Below are 26,004 nucleotides of genomic sequence, written 5' to 3'. Positions count from 1 at the left end.
TCAGTCTGAATAACCTTATGATTAATTCAAAATAACTAAATGCATTAAATTTTGCGCAAAGAATGCAAGGGTAATGGATACTAAATCAATTATTAATGATGAGGAATTGAATCTGGATTATACAACTGTTTATTATACAATTTCTTGGAATCAGTATGTAATCATTAACGGATTAGCGAAGAGACTTAGTTCTGCAGCTTACACGGTTAAAACGATTCACTCACTTACTGATCTCGCAGCTGATCACTAGCAGCTCTACAGCTGGACTTGTTTATTTTAGTTACTTTCACAGCTTAATGACTTATGGCGTGATATTGCTGCTGCTATCGAAACTATTTTCATCCTGCAGAAGAGGGCTATTCGTGCAATCTATAATTTATAATGTAGGGAATCTCTGAGAGATACATTCAAGGAAATTAATATACTTAACTTTTTTTTAAATATTTATGTATACAAAAATTGAGTTAAGTTTACTAAAATAGAACATACGCATAATGTTAATACTTGGAACAAACGCACGCTGCAATTGCTCCGTAGACTATGTAGTAGTAAGTTAGTAAACCTTTTTTGGGAAAAGGGATACTTTTCTTTAATAAATATAAATAAAACAGAGGCTATAGTATTTATTGTCTTTTGTTAACATAGCTTTTACACATTAAGAAAACACTTTTTAAACGGATTGAAGCTATACATTATTATTATTAACTTATAATTATTAACATCAATTTAAATATTATAAATTTATAATTATTTAAATTTATGTAAATTTTAAATTTAAAAAAAATTATTATTAGTTTATAATATTTAAATTTATGTAAATAATAATAAGTTTATAATAATAATACATAGCTTCAATCCGTTTAAAAAGTGTTTTCTTAAAACAGAGGCTCTTTTATCTGTGCGTTTTAATAAATTTTAGAAATGTATTAAAGAAAAGCGTTTTAAAAAGACTTACTATAATGTTAACGATTATCTAGTTGATAAAAGGGCCTAGGACTAGTGCTAGTCAGGCTACTTCTAATTAATTTGCGATATTTGTTTTAAAATATGTGTTATGGCGAATGGCAGTGGCATTTGGCACCATTTGCTGTCCTGTGATTCTTTTTTAGTCTTATGTACTTGCTGTCTCGTGCTTGCTTTTCTCGTACCAGTTTGTTAAGTCTGGAGAAAGGGACATCCGTTACATAGGCACTTAGTTTAGTATTATTAACTGGGAAGCCGGAGAAGTCATTCTTACACAAATGTGACTTGACACAACGCCACCGTTGTGTGACGGGTCGTTTAATTCCCCTTAAATATGGTTGAGTAAAATGATGGCTGGATCTCACGTCATGTCTGTGAACAAGTGCCACTTCCTTAAACTGGACTGCGAGGGAAGAGCAGACCGTATCCGTCCTTTTTGGTTTCTTGTATGTTTGCCATGGTCATTACTTATGACGATTTGATGTTTTAAAAGAGTACACCCTCTGTCTTCTTTGATTGAGTAGGGATGTCTACGATACAAGTTTAATGACGTGAAATAAGTGATATTCCATATATAGTTAGTTAATAATTAGCAGCGTAAACCAAATGTTAGCAATCATCGCACACTTAAAGACAAAATGAACCCGTAACTTTTTCCCACACTCATAAATGTGACATTTGTAATGTATCTAACATTATCGAAAATACACTTATATTGAAGTATCACTTCATTTTCAGAACCCTTATAACCTAAGTAAGTTTTTTGTTAATACAGCGTCGCAACCCAACTACCCCTTATTTTAAGTTAGTTATAAGCACATGTTTTAATAGATTAAAGTCAGTTGACACCCAGCATCAAAAAACTACAGCCACAGGCGTCTCCATATTATGGGAAAAACGTTGTATGTTTAATTAAAATAAAACATACACACCATTACAATATAGCAATACCTAATCATTACCTAAGCTTATCGCATAACATTGAAAATAGAATTCTTATTAATTTCAATTTCCTTTAACAACCTGATCAACACGTCAGACAATACAAAGTTAATTTAAAAAGAATATATTATTCAAATTAAAGAAGTCCTAGTTCATTTCAGTAGTGCATATTATTCAAAAGTATATTTTAAAGGTTTATTTAAGACATAATCAGTCACGCAGAAAGAAACATACTCCTTTATCTATATCTGACAAAAAATCTTATGCAACCATTTCGTCATGTTAGACAAGGTCATTATAATGTTAAAGTTTATCAATAAAGTTTCGACTTAAAATTGTAACATTATTTGAGTAGTATTTAAAAAAATCTATGAGATGCTTCCCTAACGATAATTTCCCTAACAAAAAATCCATGCCAGCCGTGATAACAACGCACGATACGTGTAGATAGCGACTGGGCTAACAATTATTTTTGATTAGCCGAACTTTGTATTATATATTATTCATAAATGTTAAGACTCATTTATGAATAACTTACCTTTTTGACATTAAAATATAACAATGTGTAATTTCAAAAAAATATATTATGTTCTGACCAATTTAACTGTATGATGAATGTTGAATTGAATTTGAATTGGTAGCATGACCGTGTACTTTGATATTTCCAATAAACAAGTAAAATAAGCCTGACATATGTGACTAATTTATTCCTTATTATACAGTTTTAAAAAACGTAATCGTGAATTATTTTTATAAATAATGGGAGTAAGCATGATAAGTCACAAGCTAATGAGTCATCGCGTCAAGAGGTCAATTCTGAAGATCGAAAATGAAAAGTTTAATGTATGTTATTGCGTGGTATTTTTTTAAACAAGAAAAATTATCTTCTTTATCTTATCTTTTATGCCAAATTCGACGAATATTTTTTTTAAATTATTTATTTCCACACAATTATCTTAACAGTTCCCTACTACTAATGCGATAGAACTACACAGTCCGCCTCAGGTTTTTGCTTGGTACCCGTAGACCTAGTCTCTCCATAATATCCAGATTACGAACCCGACACGTAAGTATCCCAAATAAATACACAGACAAAGCAAGCTCTCTTCTGAGGCGTAGCTAGTCATACCAGCCAGAAGACCCCACCCACTATACCCAGAAGGGTCTATCGGGTACCATATGAAGCCCACACCATCCACCGCCACGACCAAGTGACTAACTTACGCATTATATACTGATCTGATTGCACAGATATTCGTGAAGCCACAAGCTATTCGTAATATGAATAGGTTTCTGTAAGCTTTTTGCATGTCTTATCTATGTGGTGCGCAAAACCAAGATCTGCATTAATATATACTCCCCGACCTTTTATCTGTGAGAATCTAGCCAACGTTAGATCACTAATGGTATAATTGTATCGAGTGGGCAATCGTGCTCTACTGCGAAGATGTATAACATATTAAAAGTAAAAAATAAACAAAACTAAACAACACAAAAAAGTAACGAAACTAACCGACAGCAGAATCAAATTAAAATTAAATAATGTGTTTTTGATATTTAACTCTTTTGAGCGATATGAACTTTTATTTTTTCAATACTTCTGGCTTGTTTTTAAGCAAATAATCTTAGATACGTAATATCAAGAAATTCTATAATGTTATCGCTGAACTCTCACACCGAAATTACGTCATTAGTTCATCTACTAACAGTTTAAGAGATAAATTGTAAATCAACTGAAATTTAGTTTTTTTAACAAATTTAGCGATGGTTGATGAAAGCGAATATTTCAACCGTCAGTATACGTGAGGAGATCCATGATCTAATTCCCAAAGTTTGTCGTGATGTCAGGATGAAATCCTTCGTGCCTCATACGTAACCTCAGCCTCACACTTGAATAAATGTAGCAGAAATATCTTCCTAAAAATACTTTTTGTTTGGTAGGTATAAAAACAGCAAGAACAAATTAATACGTATAATTAAATTAAACTACCGATTAATTACTTATTGTTCTTTATGCAAGTACCTATTAACATTTTCTCGCTCTTTAATGCTATTATATTATAAATACAGTACTTTTTCGTTTATACAAAATATGTTGACTACATTTTTTTATAGAATTCCCGTGTTTCCATTTCTGTTTGTTTCTTTCATGTTGAAATTTACCGTATCTAAAATTATAACTTATAACCTACATTTATTGTTTAAATAAATAATAATATATGAAATATTTAATAAATACCTACCTATATCGTTTTTGGAAATAAAATAAATTAATAAGAAAATATTTTTATCAGAAATTCAACTTACAGCGACTCACTTAATATAAATTTCGAATTCAAGCGAAAGCTCTTAGACTAAAATGAATAAATACATATTTAACTTCACTCTTTGTGTGAACTAATCTTTAAGTTTATGGACATGCGAGTTTTGGAGTCAGTTTGCGTATGATTGCAGTCGGGAAACGTTCTTACTAGTGCGTGTTCAGTGATTATTTACTAACTACTTGTGTCAAATCGAACCAAATAGCAAATAATAAAGGTATCATTTAGTAAAAATTTTTAAATAGTTAATATTATTTTCAGTTAATATTTATTACTTTGTTCAATTTCTTAACTTAATTAATTTTTATATATGATTATACATTGTAATATTCCTTTAACAATAAAACGTTATTATGTATTAGGTATTCAATATTTAATTTCAATTGTTTAATAACTAGAAAACAACCGCTAATAACACACATACATGCAGTATACGAAAAATAAAACAGCTACAGTATTTATATATTAAAAGTATTCATAAATTAATTAAATTTCACTACCTAAATTTCTTTTGAACTTTATAATTCTGGTTATTTCGGTTGCTTAGGATTTATGATAATTGCAAATAATATAAACTTTATTTTTATTACAATACGCGCCAGTTTTCATATCATCACAGATTACACAAGGAACTTTTTTTTTAGGTTATACCGAATGAAAACAAAATAAAACTGCCAATAGCAGCCCAGTTTTTGACGAGCAGTGTCAAATACGACGTTTGTGATTGGCTTATATTTTGAATACTATAGCGCCACCCCAACGTTATAAATATCAGTGTGAGCGCGCGCCGGGCCTCTTTTCCACAGTATTATTACGAGAGGTTTTATCGTGTTATTTTTGTGAGCTAACTCTAAATTCAGAATGCCGGAAACCTCGAAAATGAATGGCTTTGCAAAGTCAAATGGCCACAGCTATGATATGGAAGATGGATCAGTGTTTCTATTTACTTCAGAATCAGTGGGCGAGGGTCATCCAGGTTAGTTCTTCAGTATACGGGAATAACGAAAATATTAAAAAAATGGCCGACTTAAAACATGTGCGCATATATTACATTAGTTACGACCACTTTGTTTTGTTTTTGTATGAAAAAGTACTTATACACTTCACAGATTTCAATGTGGTGTAAGATGTAAATTCAATTACATCACATGTTCTGGGTCATGTTATGCTTTGCAATAATCAAAACACGTGGTTGGACCAACCGCAACCAATTAAATTATTTCTATGTTTAACTGTGAAATATCAATATTTTATTTCAGACAAGATGTGTGATCAAATTAGTGATGCAATATTGGATGCTCATTTAGCTCAAGACCCGGACGCAAAAGTCGCATGTGGTAAGTTAACGCGCAAACTCCCTAAGTACCGATATTTGATACCAATAAATGTTCGGTATTATTTATATTGTGTTTATTTATAGAAACGGTAACAAAGACGGGCATGGTACTGTTGTGTGGTGAAATAACATCAAAGGCTTTTGTTGACTATCAAAAGGTTGTGAGAGAAACTGTTAAACATATCGGCTATGATGATTCTTCCAAAGGTTTGTGGAAAGTTTAATAATATTAGTAAACAAACATAATTATTATCAATTGGCAACAAGCCAGACAGTGATATTGAACACAGTTCAAAATTGTCTCTTGACCTCCAATTAAAAGTAGTCTAAATTGTGTTTCATGCACTAGGTTTTGATTGGAGAACACTAAATTTGTTAGTGGCAATTGAAGAACAAAGTCCCAACATTGCCGAAGGGGTATATCAGGACAGAGATGAATCTGACTTGGGGGCTGGAGATCAGGTATACTTCTCGGCTCTGCACGAATTGGGATATCATGGTCAATATAGGGAAATGCATGCTTTCTAGGAGTTGAGTCATTAGTCACTGTATCATACTATGGTGTAAACAACAATCTTGAAACATTTGTCCGGAGTTAGATGTTGGATATATTGTAACATCATAAATAAACATTTAATTGTTAATGCATGTTGGGTCAGGGTTTGATTACAAGACATGCAGCGTGATGCTGGCACTGGACCAACAGTCACCAAACATTGCTGCAGGGGTGCATGAGAACAGAAATGATGAAGAAGTTGGGGCCGGTGATCAGGTATGCCACTAGTTAGGTATTTATAAATAGAGGAGACAAAATAATTCAAGAAACATGATACATCCATTACAAATATCAGGCAAGGCAAGTAGGTGATCAGCCTTCTAAGCCTAAAATATTAAGATTTAGTAAATCCAGATAATAAATTTATAAACTAGTTAAGGAAATTATTATTATTACAACATCTAATAATCAGATTTAATACATCCTGCAATAGACACAATAACATGTTTCTTTTAAATCATAACAAAGTATTTAACCTGTATATTTTTATGTAAATAGAGATGTGACCTTTTGTATTTGAATTTGTTGCAAAATGAATTGTATGTGTTTTGCCATTTATATATGCACATAACAATTGTTCATTATACTTTTACTTTTTAGTAAAGTATCATTGTAATGCTGATACTCTGTTAATGAAAATCTAGGGTACAAATATGAACAGATTTTTTTAGAAGGTATAGGTTTCTAGAGACCTTGAATAATAATGTTTAATTTATTTTATCTTCTTTAATTTATGATCATCAATAACATCAAAGCAATCAATTCTCATTGTGCATATTTTCTGGGTTTTCAAAAATCATTAGCCATTAGGGTGATATTCAGAATAGAGATATAGCGCTAAGTTTGACTTCTATGAGTTGGACACATTGGGTTTACTCTCTTCAGTCTTGACTATGAATCTTATCCTAAGACACTTGGATTTAACACTTACTCAAATTGGGTTATATGATAATTAATAATAATAAATTTATCAATCAAAATCAATTTATCAAATTATATATAATTTCAAATATACCTTGCTTTCTTGAGTCCAAAACATTTTTTATTGTTTTTGGCTGAAATTCTCTGATATATAGATGGTCTTATTTTATTTTCAGATTATATTGTATTTAAGAAAATCATTATCTTTATGTTCTATGTTCTTTGAATACCTTATTAAAATTATTACCATGATTACATCTCAACAGGGATTAATGTTTGGATACGCTACTGATGAAACTGAAGAATGTATGCCCTTAACTGTGGTGCTGGCTCACAGACTGAACCAGAAAATTGCTGAGCTCCGACGAAATGGAGAGTTTTGGTGGGCTCGACCTGACTCCAAGACACAAGTAATAATCTTTATTCAATTTGAACTTAAGGTTTTAAACCATTATGTTTAGAATTAAAAAAATATTGATGGTAAATATTACAGCATACACATCTATATTATTAGCCCCAGATATTATCTTAAGACAAATAGCTCTTAGGATAAATGCATACTAGCAACAACTATCTATTAGCTGGGAATCAAACCCCCGCTCTTCGGGTTATAAGCCATAAGCTTTTAGTAAGAAAGTCACCAAAACGGCAACGTTAAATTGAATGTTACAATTCTATTAAACTGAACTGGTTTCTAATGTAACAATCTTCATTGTTATTTAAATTGTATAATAACAATAGTATCAAAAGTGTGGGGTTACATTTTATCAGTGAAAGATTCATGAAATATTTCTTTAAAAACACGAATGTATTATGAACAAACAGAACACGTCATTGTTAAAACTACTGGAGGGAATTGTTTATGAAATTTAGTTATTGGTTATCAATGTTAGTAGCATCGATTATACGTAATAAGTGAATGGATATGAATGTATCGTCTAGTAATAAGGTAATGCATATTTGGCGAAATGATTTATATTAATTTTTTAAGTTTAATTTCCTCTATAATGAAATTTTCTAAACTAATTGAGATCGTATAAAGAATCTCAAGAGTGTAGAATCAAAAGTCCCCTACAATCTAGGTCTCGACTATAATTTTGGTTGCCTGTTTATAATAATTTATATGTGAATAATTATATATGTATTGATGTGTGTGGTTGGACTGATTTTCTACAAAATATAACAATGTAAATAAATAAAAAAATATTACTTGTATTTCAGGTTACATGCGAGTACATATTTGCTGGAGGTGCAACTGTTCCCCAAAGAGTGCATACTGTTGTTGTTTCTCTGCAACATTCAGAAAAGGTAGATTTTCATATACTTTGAAAGTTTTTCATTGTGTTTGTCTAAACTTTTTTGAAATTCCCAGGAAACACTGTTTAGTTCTATTTATTAGGAGAAAGCTTCTGCTTAGAAGGTTTACAATAAATTGAGTGTATTTCTGCATAATGACAAATTCCTAATTTTTTTTCTATTCCAAGAGAAAAATGAGCCAGGAAAATATATGTAATTTTATGAGATAGATTCATACAATTATATATTAAACATTTACATACTATAACCTCAATTTGAATACAATATTCAAATAAGGTAATATGTAAATCTATATATTAACATATTAATTGTTTTCACATAATAAAAAACACACGAAGATACGTCATACAGACAATGTAACAAAAAGCGATTAAACATTTCACAGTTGATGCCTTTGCCTTCTTCTCTTTCATATTAAAATATTTTATCAGTGGGGTTACTAAAATATGTTTGGTTTAACAGACAGGAATTAGATAACTTTAAGTGTCAAGATTCCAGAAGTAGGTTATCTATTTATCACTCAAGGCTATAGTATATAACTGGAATTTTAAGCTACATTAATTTTTATATCACTTGACAGTAATTAGCTGTTAAAATATAAATCTTATTAAATGTATAGAAAGTTTGTAGTTTTCAATTTTTTTTGTATTTCAGTGAAATGAGATGTTATTATTAAACCAACCAACAACTCTGTTGTTATATGTAAAAATTGTTCCATTCTATACCTAAAAAGTTTATATTGTATTGATTGGTCTTCAGTGCTCAATCAACTTGATTACTGTTACACCCAGGCCTGAGAGATATGTATTATATTTCTTCTTATTACACTTTTGATGTTAATATAAATTTCAACTACTTGAAAAGGTTAAGAATCATCGCCATATTTTAAGAGCTTCCATAGTTAACTTTAATTAAATGGGTTTTAATATTAATTCTAGATAAGCCTGGAAACTCTCCGTGAAGAAATAAGAGACAAGGTGATCAATGAGGTCATTCCATCTCAGTACCTTGATGAAAGAACTGTTGTTCACATCAATCCGTGCGGCCTGTTCATCATTGGTGGACCTCAGGTGAGGCCATTTGAAACATATGGCACTATTTGAAAAATATTATTTAACATATGACCTTGTATATTTTTCAATTTTGTGATTATTTTCTTTATTGGAAAATTGTTTTGTTACTTACTATCTGAAACGAATGAATTCGGGAATCCATATAATAAACACGGACGGGCCGTGACAGTGTGAAACAATTTTTTTTATTCAATTAATGATGACTAATCGTTTAGGTCACAATATTTTCTCATTTACGCTAATATTACACATTTTATACACAATGTATAATTTTCAAATCCTAATAAAGCTTTTAAATAAATTCTGATATGAATAAACTTAAAATTTAATTTATACCATGAATTTTAATCTTTCAGTCGGATGCTGGTCTAACCGGTCGCAAGATAATAGTGGACACATACGGCGGTTGGGGTGCCCATGGCGGAGGTGCTTTCTCCGGCAAGGACTTCACTAAAGTGGACAGATCTGCTGCTTACGCTGCCCGCTGGGTCGCCAAATCTCTAGTTAAGGCCGGTCTTTGCAGACGATGCATGGTTCAGGTGAGACATCCATGATAAATAGCAAAAGCCACCAAACGAGTAGATATTTTTATTTTAAATTACATTTTAGGTTAGTAACAAAGAAAATCAAATCTGATAAGAAGTAAATGCCAAAATTAGCAGAAACTTATTGCTATACTACTTGCTTTATTATTTAATATAGTGATAATTTCTCTAAAGTTATTGAATAATTCTTACTCATTAAAAGTACTTCTCCATAATTACAGTTTTAACTGTAATTTTCATTCAAATTATGTTTATTTTGAGATGAGAAGAGGTATATTTCTTAACTAACTTCTTAAGAGAATTCTTCAGTGCTAGAGTAATATTGGCTCATTACGGTATTTTCTCATAAACCTTTTCTTAGTGCTATCAAAAAAATTGTTTACATAATAATGAAACCTAACCTAACCTAAAAAAGGGGAGATAAGACATTATTCAGATCACTTTGTTACATTTAGTATTAAATTTTTTTTATTATCCTACAATATTCGCAGGTCGCATACGCCATCGGAGTAGCGAAGCCGCTGTCGATCACTGTGTTCGACTATGGCACCTCGCACAAGACACAGCAAGAGCTGCTCTCCATCATTCTTAAGAACTTTGACCTGAGACCGGGCAAGATCGTCAAGTAAGTAATTTAATTAATTAATAATTAGTATTCATTTGAATTATAAATGATATCTTATACAATTTTAATAAATTTGAACAATTATAAAGTTATAATCGTTAATTATATTAGGTAGAATGTACGGACAAAATAAACAGGACTATATAATTTATGTTTGGCTAATTTTAAACTATAATTTTAATGTGAAAATCTAAATCACTATATTTAAAAAATATCAGCTATATAATTACGAAAAAATGTAAATACTTGCATAAAAGTTAATCTAATTTAATATTTATTTTGGTATTTGGGACGAGATCTGCAAAACAAAAGATCATTAAAAAGTTCAGCATTTGAGTTAGAAATGGTCTAACCTGACCATTTTATTTATATATAATAATGATATTCGCCCAAGTATAATCTTTTTATATTATACATAATTATTAATAATAAAATATAAGAATCAGCATTGTGATTTGACTGTCATCGGAGCTGTGGTAATCACAATTATTTTAAGCAAACAAAGTATATAAATTGTTGCATCAAGATCTTATCTCCAAAGCAATAATACAGAAAATATCCTAATTAATAAGTTCATTATCATTAAACACAATGGACTTCTAATCGTTTAACTAAATATAGGACAGCAAAATAAATATACAAATCTGTTAGTAACAAGGCATTACATAGGCATCTCATAGCGTCCAATTATTTTAAAATTACTCGGACACACAGTAATTGTGATTGTTCTCTCTTCTCTTATAGCTTTATATTGAAAGTATAATTTGTGATATTGTTTCATTTACTTGGATTTGTTTGTTCCTATGATTTATCTAAAATTTTCTTAAATAAAAGTTTTCCCCAACTTTCCATAGAAATTTAATCAATGTCCATCATTTGTTGGCTTCAGATCATCTAGTGTCACATGTTTGTGCCCCAAAGGTAATCTATGATAGAAGTCCAGGTTTTTTATTTTAAGGGATTTTACTAATTTAATTTATTTACTATATAAGTCAGTTATTGTATAAAAATAAAATTAATCGGTTTGTTGCATAATGCTTATTTCATGATCTCATAACCAATTGGTTTCTGTAGGGACCTGAACCTCAAGGCGCCGATCTATCAAAGAACCTCGACGTACGGACACTTCGGACGAGAGGGCTTCCCCTGGGAGACGCCGAAGCCCCTCATCGTAGATTGACTTGCGACGAACTCCTAGATTATTGTAAATATTTCAGTATATTTGAACACTTGTGTGTTTCGTAGCGAGAGCTAACACTAACTTCTCTCTATAGATTATTTGTAATGGAGCTAACGCTCGCACCTATTCGATAAGTATTCGTCAGTAGTGTAGTAGGCGTAACGTCATTTCTGAATTTGAGTTAGTTCGGGGACGCTCGCAGTTCCACCATTTGAGCTAATTTTAAGCATCACCGCAGGCCACGTTTATGCTTGAACTCAGTGTTATTTATGAATTATGTTACGTTGTAAGCCCGTAAATGGTGAACTGCCCATCTCGAATTTGAGCTTTGTTATTTTAAGCGCTACGAATCGGTAACGCCGGTTACTGCCCTGAGCGCGTCACAGTGCCTACTCCGGCCCGACCTGCCCAATTACCTGAGCCATAAGTGATATTATATTTAAACTGACCTGTATGAAAGCAGCTTAGCGTAAAGCAATAGAACACATACCTACATACCCGTCTGTCGGCCGGTAGTGATGGCGCTGCAAAACAGCAGTGCGCGAGATGTGCCACAGTATAATATCACAGTTGTTGTATATTCTTTCCCCGCCTCTGGCGCACTGCGATTTGTGTTGTGTTTCCGAAAAGGATCGAAAGTGGAAAAGAGCCATTTCGAAAGCACACCGACCCGTTCACGGCAGTAGCGTACCGTGCATTTACAATGCTGCCGATATTTAGATGAAGTTATTTGAATTTTATGAAATTAGTGTATTTAGAACTTTGATCGTCGGTAGTCGGGTAGTGACTAATTATGATGTATTTTTCGATCTGGTTCCCCCGTTGAAACTTTGGATAATTGTGGAAATTTGTCACGTTTGTGAATTTGAAAATAAATTGTATTCTTGACACGATCGGGAATTCGAATATATATTTTTTTATTTCGCCTCACCTGTTTTCACGGTTAATGGATTTGATGTATTTTTAATTCAAAATGAAAATAAAACTAGAATGGTTATAAAGCTATTTTATTGCAAATACCTAAGTTATCCTTGAGTTTTACAGACATATTTCACAATAAACTTAAAAAAAGGAAAGGCATAGTAACTACAAAAACCGATATCTTTATCGAAGCCAACTGGCTATAAGTCTTCGCGCTGCCTGTTGCGCGTTAGTCATACGGATGGTGTCAGTTACAAGCCAACTTTGCAAGTCGAAGCAGTGAGAGGCCCTGAAAATAACGATTTAATTTGGTATTGGTATTATATTTTAAATTAAGAATGTGAGGCCGTTCAAGTAATATGAAAGCACTTAGGGGGTGGTATTTGATTTTCTTATTTGGTGATTACGTCAACAGTAATTATTTACTTTTTTACACATTTACCCACACATTGTCTATGCTTGAAAACGAAATGCATTTTCGACGATTCCTACAATAAAATAATGCGTTTATGTAATATTATTTTTGAGAGCTTTGCTTACTTTTGCTGACAAGAGGAAGGAGGCGGGAATAAATTGCAGTAAATCTGCTTACGTGATACTTGAAATTCCAATCCTATTTTTTTACAGTTACATACCACATTTGATTATTTTCTTTATTTTGGATGAATTTTCTATATTTATCACCTAGGCCTTAAAACAGTCATGGGCTTCTATGTAATGCTTCTTAAATGATATTGATTAAAAATGTACATAAATCATTTGAGTCTAGACTACAGAGATATCGTATATTGTTAAAGTAGTTTTCTATAAGTCCGATGTACAATGATAACCATACAAAGCGAAGGTAAGCGCGGCCTTGATAGATTTTTTTAACATGTTATATGGCCATAACGCTCTATGCCTATATACAATTTAGTGAGGTGACACTATATAATTATAAAAAGCGCCCTCTATGAGTATGACATTAAAATTACCTCGCTACAGTGTAGGTAGGCGATGTTTCCGACAAATCCCGATCATAAACTCCAAGGTCGTGCCAGGGATCAATAACACCATGGATATTTATTGTGTTGTTCACTTGAGGTTTTAAACCACCAAATACTCTGTTGGTGCGGTCCGCTGCTGCATTTACGAAGGCTTCGTCAAATCTGTAATATTTGAGTTTAAATTAAGATAAAAGTTACATTACATTGCGTAGCATTTTAATTAAAATGGACGAAAAATAAAAATTATATTAGAATTAAGATAGTAAATTAGCAACAAAAAGACAATTATAGGCAAACTGTTTTCCTCACAAGGTGCCCTTGCAATACCTTAGAAGAACAATTGTTAGTTTTAAAAGAAGACATACTATGGGTGTTTTAATAAATAGTAATAATGCGATATACTTTTATTGATTGCATATGTATAATTTTCAGGGATAACGTGGGGTTATAGTCGTGTAGAGATTTTACATCAGTACTTCAGTTTTGGAGCCTATTCAATGCAAACAAACAATCAAATCTTTTCTTTATAATATTAGTGCAGTGATAAAACTAACAATCGATTCGCTTGTGGTTTTTAACGTGTTCTTAAAAATGGATAATTTTGAAGTTGGTGGTGGTGGTAGAATATTGTCTTTCCTAAGGAGCTGGTAAATTAAAATTTTATGGTAACAGTAGGGGTGCATATTCTGCAAGTGCTCGTTGATGCGCTGAGTTTAAGATAGGAAGAACTTTAATTAACGACGAGACCCGCCCGGGACGCCCTACATCGAGAGAAACTGCTCAAATTATTTAAAAAGTCGAGAATATTTTCAGATACGTGTTACTGTGTTTTATAGTAGAAGAAATGCAAGACGAGGATCCTCAATGACGCCTGCTGGCTCGTATCCTCTACACGACGTGTTCGGAGCAGTGTGGTCGCTGAAGCCTGTGAAGTTCCCAGGAGACTTCTGTGCTTCTGGAAGAACCTAGGCTGGCTTAATTAGCAAGGAATTTACTCACAACGGAGTTGAGTCTAAGTGCGTCTAAGTGCGGAAACTAAGTCCACCACACCATGCCGTTGTAGAAGAATTGATGAGTCCATAATATTATACCCACAAAAGTACGAAAAAGTGTAAGAATGGAGTGCTGGGTGACTGGCTTTTCGTCGCGTAGAAATAAACGAGGCTGAGAATTTCACAAAGCTTTTGGGTTGTTACAACAGATCTTAACTGATTTTTGGCTCGATTTATAAATATGGACGAAACATAGCTTCAACATTAAAAACTGTCATGACAAACATGAGTTAGAAGAGACCGATAAGGCGGGTTTCTGAAACAGCCAAGAGAGTAATTTTCAAATACATTAATCATGGAGCTACTACTACGGGTAGGTACTTTGTACGCAGGAAATAACAAAGTACGTGGCGAACTCGCTAAAGTTGTTTGAAATGGGAATTTTAGCTATAGAAAAAAGATATTTTAAGTGTGTAAACCTGAAAATACCTGAATAATTTAATAAAACATAATCGTCTTTTTACTAACGCGCCTAGTACTACTATTCTTCCTTTGAAAAGCATGTATATAAGTATTTTATTACTGACCTTTGATCGAATGCCTGTTTACATAAATCAACGTAGAATGGCACCGAGAGCCATCGCAATTGGTCGAAAACTGTGCCGCTTCGTGGGGCTGTTTGGTAATAACCATATTCGGTACATGTCTGGTAATACCATGCCCGATCTAAAAAAATAAAACTTGGTGGAATTTGCCACTAAACGTCGAAAATATGTTGAAGACATCGAGTGTGTTCTTGAACTGTATTAATGCTAACGAAAATTGTGCCGCTTCGTGGGGCTGTTTGGTAATAACCATTTTCGGTACATGTCTGGTAATACCATGCCCGATCTAAAAAAATAAAACTTGGTGGAATTTGCCACTAAACGTCGAAAATATGTTGAAGACATCGAGTGTGTTCTTGAACTGTATTAATGCTAACGAAAATTGTGCCGCTTCGTGGGGCTGTTTGGTAATAACCATTTTCGGTACATGTCTGGTAATACCATGCCCGATCTAAAAAAATAAAACTTGGTGGAATTTGCCACTAAACGTCGAAAATATGTTGAAGACATCGAGTGTGTTCTTGAACTGTATTAATGCTAACGAAAATTGTGCCGCTTCGTGGGGCTGTTTGGTAATAACCATATTCGGTACATGTCTGGTAATACCATGCCCGATCTAAAAAAATAAAACTTGGTGGAATTTGCCACTAAACGTCGAAAATATGTTGAAGACATCGAGTGTGTTCTTGAACTGTATTAATGCTAACGAAAATTGTGCCGCTTCGTGGGGCTGTTTGGTAATAACCATTTTCGGTACATGTCTGGTAATACCATGCCCGATCTAAAAAAATAAAACTTGGTGGAATTTGCCACTAAACGTCGAAAATATGTTGAAGACATCGAGTGTGTTCTTGAACTGTATTAATGCTAACGAAAATTGTGCCGCTTCGTGGGGCTGTTTGGTAATAACCATTTTCGGTACATGTCTGATAATACCATGCCCGATCTAAAAAAATAAAACTTGGTGGAATTTGCCACTAAACGTCGAAAATATGTTGAAGACATCGAGTGTGTTCTTGAACTGTATTAATGCTAACGAAAATTGTGCCGCTTCGTGGGGCTGTTTGGTAATAACCATATTCGGTACATGTCTGGTAATACCATGCCCGATCTAAAAAAATAAAACTTGGTGGAATTTGCCACTAAACGTCGAAAATATGTTGAAGACATCGAGTGTGTTCTTGAACTGTATTAATGCTAACGAAAACTGTGCCGCTTCGTGGGGCTGTTTGGTAATAACCATATTCGGTACATGTCTGGTAATACCATGCCCGATCTAAAAAAATAAAACTTGGTGGAATTTGCCACTAAACGTCGAAAATATGTTGAAGACATCGAGTGTGTTCTTGAACTGTATTAATGCTAACGAAAATTGTGCCGCTTCGTGGGGCTGTTTGGTAATAACCATTTTCGGTACATGTCTGGTAATATCATGCCCGATCTAAAAAAATAAAACTTGGTGGAATTTGCCACTAAACGTCGAAAATATGTTGAAGACATCGAGTGTGTTCTTGAACTGTATTAATGCTAACGAAAATTGTGCCGCTTCGTGGGGCTGTTTGGTAATAACCATTTTCGGTACATGTCTGGTAATACCATGCCCGATCTTAAAAAATAAAACTTGGTGGAATTTGCCACTAAACGTCGAAAATATGTTGAAGACATCGAGTGTGTTCTTGAACTGTATTAATGCTAACGAAAACTGTGCCGCTTCGTGGGGCTGTTTGGTAATAACCATATTCGGTACATGTCTGGTAATACCATGCCCGATCTAAAAAAATCAAACTTGGTGGAATTTGCCACTAAACGTCGAAAATATGTTGAAGACATCGAGTGTGTTCTTGAACTGTATTAATGCTAACGAAAATTGTGCCGCTTCGTGGGGCTGTTTGGTAATAACCATTTTCGGTACATGTCTGGTAATACCATGCCCGATCTAAAAAAATAAAACTTGGTGGAATTTGCCACTAAACGTCGAAAATATGTTGAAGACATCGAGTGTGTTCTTGAACTGTATTAATGCTAACGAAAATTGTGCCGCTTCGTGGGGCTGTTTGGTAATAACCATTTTCGGTACATGTCTGGTAATACCATGCCCGATCTAAAAAAATAAAACTTGGTGGAATTTGCCACTAAACGTCGAAAATATGTTGAAGACATCGAGTGTGTTCTTGAACTGTATTAATGCTAACGAAAACTGTGCCGCTTCGTGGGGCTGTTTGGTAATAACCATATTCGGTACATGTCTGGTAATACCATGCCCGATCTAAAAAAATAAAACTTGGTGGAATTTGCCACTAAACGTCGAAAATATGTTGAAGACATCGAGTGTGTTCTTGAACTGTATTAATGCTAACGAAAATTGTGCCGCTTCGTGGGGCTGTTTAGTAATAACCATTTTCGGTACATGTCTGGTAATACCATGCCCGATCTAAAAAAATAAAACTTGGTGGAATTTGCCACTAAACGTCGAAAATATGTTGAAGACATCGAGTGTGTTCTTGAACTGTATTAATGCTAACGAAAATTGTGCCGCTTCGTGGGGCTGTTTGGTAATAACCATTTTCGGTACATGTCTGGTAATACCATGCCCGATCTAAAAAAATAAAACTTGGTGGAATTTGCCACTAAACGTCGAAAATATCTTGAAGACATCGAGTGTGTTCTTGAACTGTATTAATGCTAACGAAAACTGTGCCGCTTCGTGAGGCTGTTTGATAATAACCAAATTCGGTACGGATACCGGCAAACTTCTTGAGCAATAAACAACGGAGTGGGGGAAAGATTTCGCATCGTACTAATTACGCGATCGAAGTCGGAGTCAAACTCCCATTGGTACCTAAAAATGTCTTCTCGACATTTTGTTGATGATGTTTGCCGGTATCTGTACTGTCTGGTAATACCATGTCCGATCTAAAAACATAAACTTGATGGAATGTGTGACTAAACGTCGAAAGTATGTGAAACAAAATGTGCAACAGTATCGGTGAACACTAACAGAAATATTAAACGAAAGAAAACAATTTTTTGACCGGATTAAAGCTATTTGTATTATTATAAACTTATAATTATTTACATAATTTTAAATTTATTTTTTTTCGTTTCGCGTGCTTTACAGCGTGTGTGGTCACGGTGACTGAAGAGAAAAGGTGTTGAATGTCAAAAGTATCACAGGTGTAGAGAAAGTTGTGTTATCTGTATTTATTTCCCCGGAGTTGGTATCGACTTTAAAATTATGTAAATAATTGTTTATAATAATACAAATAGCTGTTATATAATATAATAACAAAGTTAAAAATTGTTTTGCATTCAATGTGTAAAAGCTATGTTAACCAAAGACAATACAATATTATACGATATTGCTTGCAATACTGTATTATAATACAAAATTAAAAACAAAAATCGCTGTGTTTTATGGCGAAAAATACAAAAAGTATAGTTTAAAGTCGCTCTTAAATATCTCTGCTTTTACTATTACAACCTTAATATTAATTATCTAAAATTACAACAAAAATATTTAAAAAATATAACCAGTCAGAAATAATTGTACACTGAGGTAAATAATTAACGATATGATTTATTACAAGTCCATTCCAAACACTACTTAACCGATTTTGATGAAATTGAGACTGTTTCCCAAAATTTTAATCAAAATTGCTTTGAAGCCTAAATATCTTAATCCTTATTATCTAATTCCAACAATATCACTACAGTTGATAATATTTACAATAATAGTCCATTTCCCTAATGACTCTGACCACCGAAACAAACTATATAAAGAGGTCAATACTTACTATTATCACTTGTATACCTGTAGCGGTTTACATAGCTTTCGTAAGAAATATTAGTACAATTTACAATCCCACGCGTGGCTGCAATATAACCACCGACTTTTTCCATTGGTGTTGACCCTGAAATTATATTTTTAAGCTACAATTTATTTATGGATTAAAGAAGGATTCACAGAAGGCGCTCCTTTTTTAAAGACCTTAAAGACCAGCTGTCCAATGTGCTTTCTTCAGAATAGTTAATAAACTCGTAACAATGACAACCGGTACATAACATATAGAATGTCGATTCACACTACTGTATGTGACATAGGCGTCACCAAATTAAATATCTTGTAATAAAATACAATTAATAATGAATGACGTTTAACATATTACACAAATTTAACATGATAATAATTTTCTACGGTAAATAATTTAAATTTCGTATTTCTACTTTATTGGATTAAAAAAAACTACTTATGAACTTGATATTATTTCACCTTACAGTTCTGCTTCATAGGTTCTAAAACAGGTGTTTTCTGCAGTCTCAGGTATTAATATGTTTGAATAAGCTTTTGCAATTAGTATATTATTATATTTTTACATAGTTTAGCAAAAATATGTTTTCTGGAATTCTACCAAAAGCAATAGAAACCAGACTTTTATAGTTTTCACAGAAGAAGATAAGAAGTTTGAGAAGTAAAATGTTTGTTGGATAGGATTTTGTACTTGGATTGGTTGCAACTCGGTTTCGCTTGGACTTCAATCGTCGCTAAAGTAACGTTCTTAAATCTTTGAACAATCACAAATAATCAAATCAAAATCACTTATGAATTCTGATTTTCATATTTTATTTTTCAAATCAAGGGCGTAGAACCATCGCTAACGAACTACCGCTACAGTAGGTAAATTACATTATTTGTTATTACCTCTTTGTTGCAGAATAATACTCCTTAAAATGTTTAATAATAGTTTATCAAAAACGTCTTGGTTATTGGCCTTTTTATTTCGCAGCATACGAAAAAATTCTATGCGAAGAGATCGTAATTATTGAAACAGGGCAAACTTTAAAATGACTGTATTGCCTATAGTATTTACAATAATAGAATCATACCGTAAGAATCGAAATTATTGCAAATTGACCGAAGTGTTCCCGGGCGCGCTTGTTGTACGGATCCGGAAAATGTCCAACTTATAAACCCTGAAAAATATCCCAGCTCGAATTCATTGCCATAGTTTAGAGGTCTACACAATCTGTAAAAAAAGATAATTTAAATATAACAGTTAAACTAAACAAATTGCATAGTACAGTAAGTACACATACGAAGGATATGTAAAATCGAATATGTCAACCTATTTGTCTATAAAATAAAACAAGAAAATGATGCAATCTGATGTCAAAACCGTCACTGTATTATTATTGTTTAATAGTTAACGAAACAGAACAATTTTTTTTGAATTGAAGTAAGCGTACTAAAACAACGAATCATTAACATACATTATATCATTTATGATGAATACAAATTGTATTAAAAATCCTTAAGGAGAAACGAAACCGCAATCCGTGATGACTTTTATACGTGACAAAACTATCGTTAATAGGGTTAACTTACATTATACAACTATCTTAGAGTAGTTAGAAGCACAGCTATGCTGTGAAATATGTATAATTTTAATCACATAATAAAATAATTCACCTGTATGCCCTTTCCAAATTTCGTCTACCTTCCTCAGTGGCCATGGAAGCCACAGTGTCAATTATACCCTGTCTGATCGTCGCTATCATTTGATCACCGCATTCCGATTGAAACGCTCGATGAACTACCTCTAAATATCCTGGAATAATAAATGAAATATATATCTGTGAAACAAGGGTGGCTAGGAGGACAGAATAAAATTACGCAAATATCCAAGTTTCTCGAATATTAGATTTACAATCCACATATTAATACTTGTATCAATTTTAAAAAACTGTTACCTGTAAAATCTACTTTGGCTAAAATCGGACCACTGGATCCGACTACGCCTTCGACCAAATGTGGATATCTCTGTTTGAACCAAATAACCATGTTAGCTGCGTATGACCCACCGAATAAAATCACTTTACTTTCAGCGAACCGTGGATGACTTTTCATTTCACGTATAAAATATGCCAAGTCAGCCAATGCTTGGTCTACATTTAGAAAGCGTAGGTTTTCGGTTGTGAAATTTCTGAAAAACCGAAATCCTTATTTTTAATTATTGTACAGATTAAAATTATTCTATTGGTGGATTTAAAATTGGTTTTTTTCGCTATGTTTATTTATCAAAATCCTAAAACGAATCTACTTTCGATTCATTTTTATTACCCCAGCAACAACAAATTAACTTTCTTAGGGGCAGGAACATAAATGTCTAGAAAGCACAGAGGGCTGAGATCTGTTTCGTTGGTAATTTGTCTTCGTACGAAAGCAAATGATCAGCTTCTTATTATGCCTTACACTAAAACCACCAAGTTTTGTGAGTTGGCAAGGTTGTAAGCAACCAACTCAGGTCAGGTTTTTAAGGCACGACAGACACTTATGACCAATTGCCCACACCGCTCTCAGGCGACAAACATATAACACGCTGTACAATGACTTTAAACAGATACCTACTGGTATGGAAGCGACTCTCCATAATATCTATGTTCTGTATAGAACATGTAACCTTTGTTTTCCTGCGCTGTAAGATACATGTTACCAGCTCGTAACCAGCCTTCGACGATGTCCCACTCCCCTCCCACAAGAATATAAAGCGGTGACCCATCGCCGCCAAAAAATTGATCATTGAACATAAAGCGCTGAAATAAATAAAAAAATACACACGAGAGGAAACTCAAAACTCGCCAGTAGATTACCGAAACTAATAAATTTTGCAAAAGCAATTGCTGATATCACATTCCCTCTGGTGAATTAGTTTAATAATTAGAGTAATGAGCTAAATATAATATTAACCATACCATTCTATAAGTGTCAGTATTCTGTGGATCAAAGTGGTCTATAGGCATGTTGATCCATTCAGTCAACACGTTCGATGGGGTCAAGAACTGAACATCTCCAGGAGATGAAAGATCTACCCGGAGTGGTGGGTCTAGTATCATTTCCTCGGCCCATGTGGACGATATTGCGCATAATATGGGTATGAACAGAATCTGAAACAAAAATATTTCAGGGAATATTTAAAAATTATAATTCTCTTACTTATATTTACCCCGTATTGGTATTTAATGTTAAATATTTAAAAAAAAAACAACCTCAAGTTATAGTAGCTTTAAACATATTTAGATTCGTATATAACGATCGAAATATAAAACGGATCACTAGAACACCTTATTGGATCAACTCTTAAGTAGGAGATGTTCCTACGAAGGGACTATAAACCTACAAACCGTTCAACAATATTTAATTACAAAGTAAAACACAAAATTAAACTTACCATTTCAATTATTGTCAAAGCACTATAAAGTCTAAATAATTATGACACGTTATCTGATATTGATATCGTATTATTGAGATAGCGATAATACGATTAACGTTATGATAAAGTACATTCAAAATATAATTAGCTGAATCTTGTGAATACGAGATTTTGTCCATCTTAGCAAAACAAACTTGGAAATTACTTATTATAAATTAAAATTGCTTAAAACTATACTACTCTATATATTTTATATACATTAAATATAATAAAATGGGACGGTAATATCTACAGACCGATATTTGGTTAGTATATAAATGATATAAAATTTATTATTACATTAGGTAACCCAAATTATCAATATAATTTGTAATACCATACATAAATATGTGATATTATCTTTAGCAGTTTATTGCGTTATGTCTACGTCGCTGAGTAATTAAAGAATACGAATATATTCTACAAACAGATCAAAAATATGCATACAGCTAAGAAAGTAATGAGCCTTGTTTTTAGTATATCTACCATGAGTTTGACAACGTAGTATTCTTCAAAAAAAATCATACAAATATTCAACAAAGATAAAAAGTTGAATAATACTAAATACGTTTCATTTGTTATCTTAAATAATCTTAATTATAGTTACAATCTCATGCTTTTAATTTTTTTTATTCTAAAAATCTTATCGCAAAAATAAATTGAAAACAGAATAGTTAAAACATTATAGAATTAGGAATAAATATAATTGAAACCAATAGCATAACTAAAATTAAAATAGATTTATCATATCATATAACACTTGTCCCCGTAGAATCTACTGCAGTCGTTGGCACATACGAGCTGGCCACTCGGCTGTCCGGCGGGATAGGGAGCCCTGCCCAAGTAATTTCCACTGTAAACAGAATTATTATAAACAGGTATTACAAGTAAAAAAATCAGTATGTTAAAGCTACCTTATATAAGTGACAAAATGAATTTGATATTTTAATAAATTTTTGATTACAAAAAATAAATTTAGGCTAAATCAGTAACCGTAAATTTATGATCGTTATTCAGCGATCTTAAAAGACTACAGCGTCAATTTAACAAAAAACCATACGATACTATTATAGTCCACTTAAATTCTACAAACATGTTAATTACAGTTAAAATATAATATAAACTCTATATATAATATTAACTTACCAAACTTAACGCATTAATTTTAAACAAAGTATAGAAATTAAACGTATAGTTAAAAAGAACATACGCTTGAAATATAGAGTACATCAATATAAGTCAGTGGTTATAAATGTAATACAAAATTTTGGTCCGTGTTTGGCACATGACATATCAACCGAAATTATTGAGTAATTATGAACTCATAACTCAACATAATATTTTCATTGATTTACGCGAGTCCGACAAAGTTAAATAAAGCTTCATTAAAGAATTCAATCGCGAATTAACTATCTTAATTACTCAGCAGCCAGTTCAGTCACCAATCATGCTATAATCGGGTCGTCGAATAAGGTACTTCATTTGTTTAATTCACGTTTAAAAGGTTTAAATCATTATTTTGGCTACTTACGTCGGTCCATAGTTGCATACAACGTAGTAATTAAGCCATCCATTTTTATATTCTTTAGAGACCCCACAGCCTAAATAAATAGAGTCGGACCATGCCACCTGAAATAAAAATAAAATTTCTTCAAAAAATATGCACTAAAATACAATTCTCCTAGGCGATGTGGCTATTAAGTTAAGAAAATTAGTAAATGTTAAGAGTTAAAAAAATTAGGTTATCAGTTTGACAGTGGGTTTGGAATTGGATAAAATTTCGTAAGTGTATTTTAAATTTTAACTTCAACAAACAGGAACAGTCCCAAGTGTCATTAAAAGAAGAGTTCTACGTATTTCGAGGACCATGTTTAATACCTAGTAAAGGTAAATAATGGAGACAGATATTTAGGTTTAAATGTTAACTGATCACCAGTTCGCCTTTACTATAGCTCCAAAACAATTTCAAAAGAATGAAATGATTATCCAATCTTAACTCACCTGTGTATAATGACCAGTCTCTTTAGCAGAAGGCTCAAATTGCCAAGCTTCCAAAGGTCCATAGTTGAAGTCTTTGTGTTCACTGAACCAGGAATCCACAGCACTTCTTGGTTCAAATTTGTATGACAGATCAGTGGAAGCTGTCCAGAATATATTTTCACCGGTAGAAAAGCGATTTGATCCTAGAACATTCAATAATTTTGTGAGAAATTGTTAACAATTCAATAAAGTTTGAAAATATAAAAAAATATATATATATATATTTATTTATTAATTTTCAAATAAAAATTCAGAACGAGATAGTAAAAAGGAATTATTGACATGTTATCGTACCTTATTATATACGTTGGTATCGCACGCACATGTATACATGTATCACATTTAATTGAAAACCTAACCCAGTTTTATTTAACTAAAATAAGATCTTTTTTACAAAGGCCTTCCATATAAAAACTCACCTACAGATCTATCCGGGTTATGCATAAATTCATTATTGGAGGCCCATTTTGCTGCTTTTGCTGCCAACTCCTCGTCCCAAATCTAGAAAAAATATTGACTGTTACATATTTATTTTGTCTATTATTATAACTACTCATTTATATAAGATAATACTTACAATATACTTCATCTCCGATGCCGCCGGTTGATTAGGTATTTCTCCCTTCGCCAATTTCAACCTCCAATAATTATGTCTATCCACGAATTCGCGAATATGCCTACATGACAGCTCAGCTAAAACAGAAAAAGTGTTCAGAATTTCATTTTCACACAATAAATTAACGTCGTACTTTACTAATTTCTAAATGAAAGATTGATACTAACACTTTGACGCTGCGTAGGAAAATAAAGTTAGGAAAAGCACAAACCGATACATTTTTAACAACAAATGTACTGCCGCTAATGCAACAAGACTGAGGTTTGTTGACTGCGGCCTCACTTAACATTATATACAGTTTGTATACGCTGATAGTAATGTAGGTACCACGAGGAACAATCGAAACCGCGTACGTAAAAGTGGCTAAAACTGACAGACACTTGCATCTAAGTGAGGGACTTAATTTTATTAAATTTTATGATAAGGTTTATGATTGCCGTAGTAAGTAAAAATATTGAAACTTGCCTTTTTGTACGACCTCGATGAAAATAATCTACCTTCATAAGAGACGAGGATTGTGTTTTATGCGAGTAGGATTTAAAAAAACCATTATGACTCGTTGGATGTCAGAGCAAAACAATTATGAGCATTATTTAAGGTGCCAAATACTTAGAACGACATGTGCAAGAAATTGTTTTTGTCTTATTTTTAATTACATTAAATTAATAGTTCATATTTAAAACCGAATAAAATAAAGTTATTAGTCACTCAAGTACTCATTAAATTCCTGGAAATGGAAAATATTTATAAATGTAATAAGCAGGCTATTGTCAGAGTTTATTACCCTATGGTGGAGCGTTGTGAATCATGACATGCTG

General features: G+C 32.6%; 3 protein-coding genes across 7 annotated transcripts; 1 reads left to right on the top strand and 2 right to left on the bottom strand.

The window, feature by feature from the left end:
* Positions 1-4,308: 4,308 nt before the first annotated feature.
* On the top strand, positions 4,309-12,687 carry LOC123716311 (S-adenosylmethionine synthase). Of its 2 annotated transcripts, none has more exons than XM_045671991.1 (11): positions 4,309-4,443; positions 4,871-5,202; positions 5,486-5,563; positions 5,647-5,769; positions 6,222-6,334; positions 7,306-7,449; positions 8,261-8,347; positions 9,295-9,426; positions 9,786-9,968; positions 10,466-10,599; positions 11,674-12,687. In XM_045671991.1, the coding sequence occupies exons 2-11, from the start codon at positions 5,088-5,090 to the stop codon at positions 11,777-11,779; spliced, it is 1,215 nt and encodes a 404-aa protein (XP_045527947.1). In that variant the 5' UTR covers positions 4,309-4,443; positions 4,871-5,087; the 3' UTR covers positions 11,780-12,687. The 2 variants fall into 2 exon arrangements, with proteins under 2 accessions (XP_045527947.1, XP_045527957.1); XM_045672001.1 differs by lacking the exon at positions 6,222-6,334 and adding an exon at positions 5,912-6,024.
* Positions 12,688-12,772: 85 nt separating this feature from the next.
* Positions 12,773-22,561, bottom strand: LOC123716287 (putative serine protease K12H4.7). 4 transcript variants are annotated; one of them, XM_045671953.1, is made up of 10 exons: positions 22,510-22,561; positions 22,034-22,225; positions 21,690-21,874; positions 21,032-21,264; positions 20,751-20,889; positions 20,168-20,307; positions 19,078-19,194; positions 15,266-15,404; positions 13,675-13,848; positions 12,773-12,989 (listed from the first exon to the last, which is right to left on the bottom strand). In XM_045671953.1, exons 1-10 carry the CDS (start codon positions 22,510-22,512, stop codon positions 12,884-12,886), a joined length of 1,428 nt encoding a protein of 475 aa, XP_045527909.1. In that variant the 5' UTR covers positions 22,513-22,561; the 3' UTR covers positions 12,773-12,883. The 4 variants fall into 4 exon arrangements, with proteins under 4 accessions (XP_045527909.1, XP_045527934.1, XP_045527925.1 ...); XM_045671978.1 differs by lacking the exons at positions 12,773-12,989; positions 13,675-13,848 and having other exon boundaries at positions 15,275-17,054; XM_045671969.1 differs by lacking the exons at positions 12,773-12,989; positions 13,675-13,848; positions 15,266-15,404 and adding an exon at positions 17,069-17,549.
* A 656-nt stretch (positions 22,562-23,217) lies between these two features.
* Positions 23,218-25,463, bottom strand: LOC123710819 (venom allergen 5-like). The gene is made up of 6 exons (XM_045663061.1): positions 25,354-25,463; positions 25,148-25,263; positions 24,990-25,071; positions 24,532-24,713; positions 24,062-24,159; positions 23,218-23,383 (listed from the first exon to the last, which is right to left on the bottom strand). Exons 1-6 carry the CDS (start codon positions 25,403-25,405, stop codon positions 23,275-23,277), a joined length of 639 nt encoding a protein of 212 aa, XP_045519017.1. The 5' UTR covers positions 25,406-25,463; the 3' UTR covers positions 23,218-23,274.
* Between the last annotated feature and the right edge of the window lie 541 nt (positions 25,464-26,004).

Source organism: Pieris brassicae, chromosome 1, assembly GCF_905147105.1.
Source record: "Pieris brassicae chromosome 1, ilPieBrab1.1, whole genome shotgun sequence".
In the NCBI taxonomy this organism is placed as follows: Eukaryota; Metazoa; Arthropoda; class Insecta; order Lepidoptera; family Pieridae; genus Pieris; species Pieris brassicae.
This window is presented reverse-complemented; position numbering and strand designations above follow the sequence as displayed.

Coding starts and splice junctions, on each gene's coding strand:
- LOC123716311 (XM_045671991.1), top strand. CDS start 5,088: ATGCCGGAAACCTCGAAAATGAATGGCTTTGCAAAGTCAAATGGCCAC. Junction 6,335..7,305: donor AAGTTGGGGCCGGTGATCAG/GTATGCCACTAG, acceptor ACATCTCAACAG/GGATTAATGTTTGGATACGC. Junction 9,427..9,785: donor TCATCATTGGTGGACCTCAG/GTGAGGCCATTT, acceptor TTAATCTTTCAG/TCGGATGCTGGTCTAACCGG.
- LOC123716287 (XM_045671953.1), bottom strand. Junction 21,875..22,033: donor ATACTGACACTTATAGAATG/GTATGGTTAATA, acceptor TATTTATTTCAG/CGCTTTATGTTCAATGATCA. Junction 20,890..21,031: donor AGCCAAAGTAGATTTTACAG/GTAACAGTTTTT, acceptor TTATTATTCCAG/GATATTTAGAGGTAGTTCAT.
- LOC123710819 (XM_045663061.1), bottom strand. CDS start 25,405: ATGTATCGGTTTGTGCTTTTCCTAACTTTATTTTCCTACGCAGCGTCA. Junction 24,714..24,989: donor TAACCCGGATAGATCTGTAG/GTGAGTTTTTAT, acceptor TGAATGTTCTAG/GATCAAATCGCTTTTCTACC. Junction 24,160..24,531: donor AGACTGGTCATTATACACAG/GTGAGTTAAGAT, acceptor TTTTTATTTCAG/GTGGCATGGTCCGACTCTAT.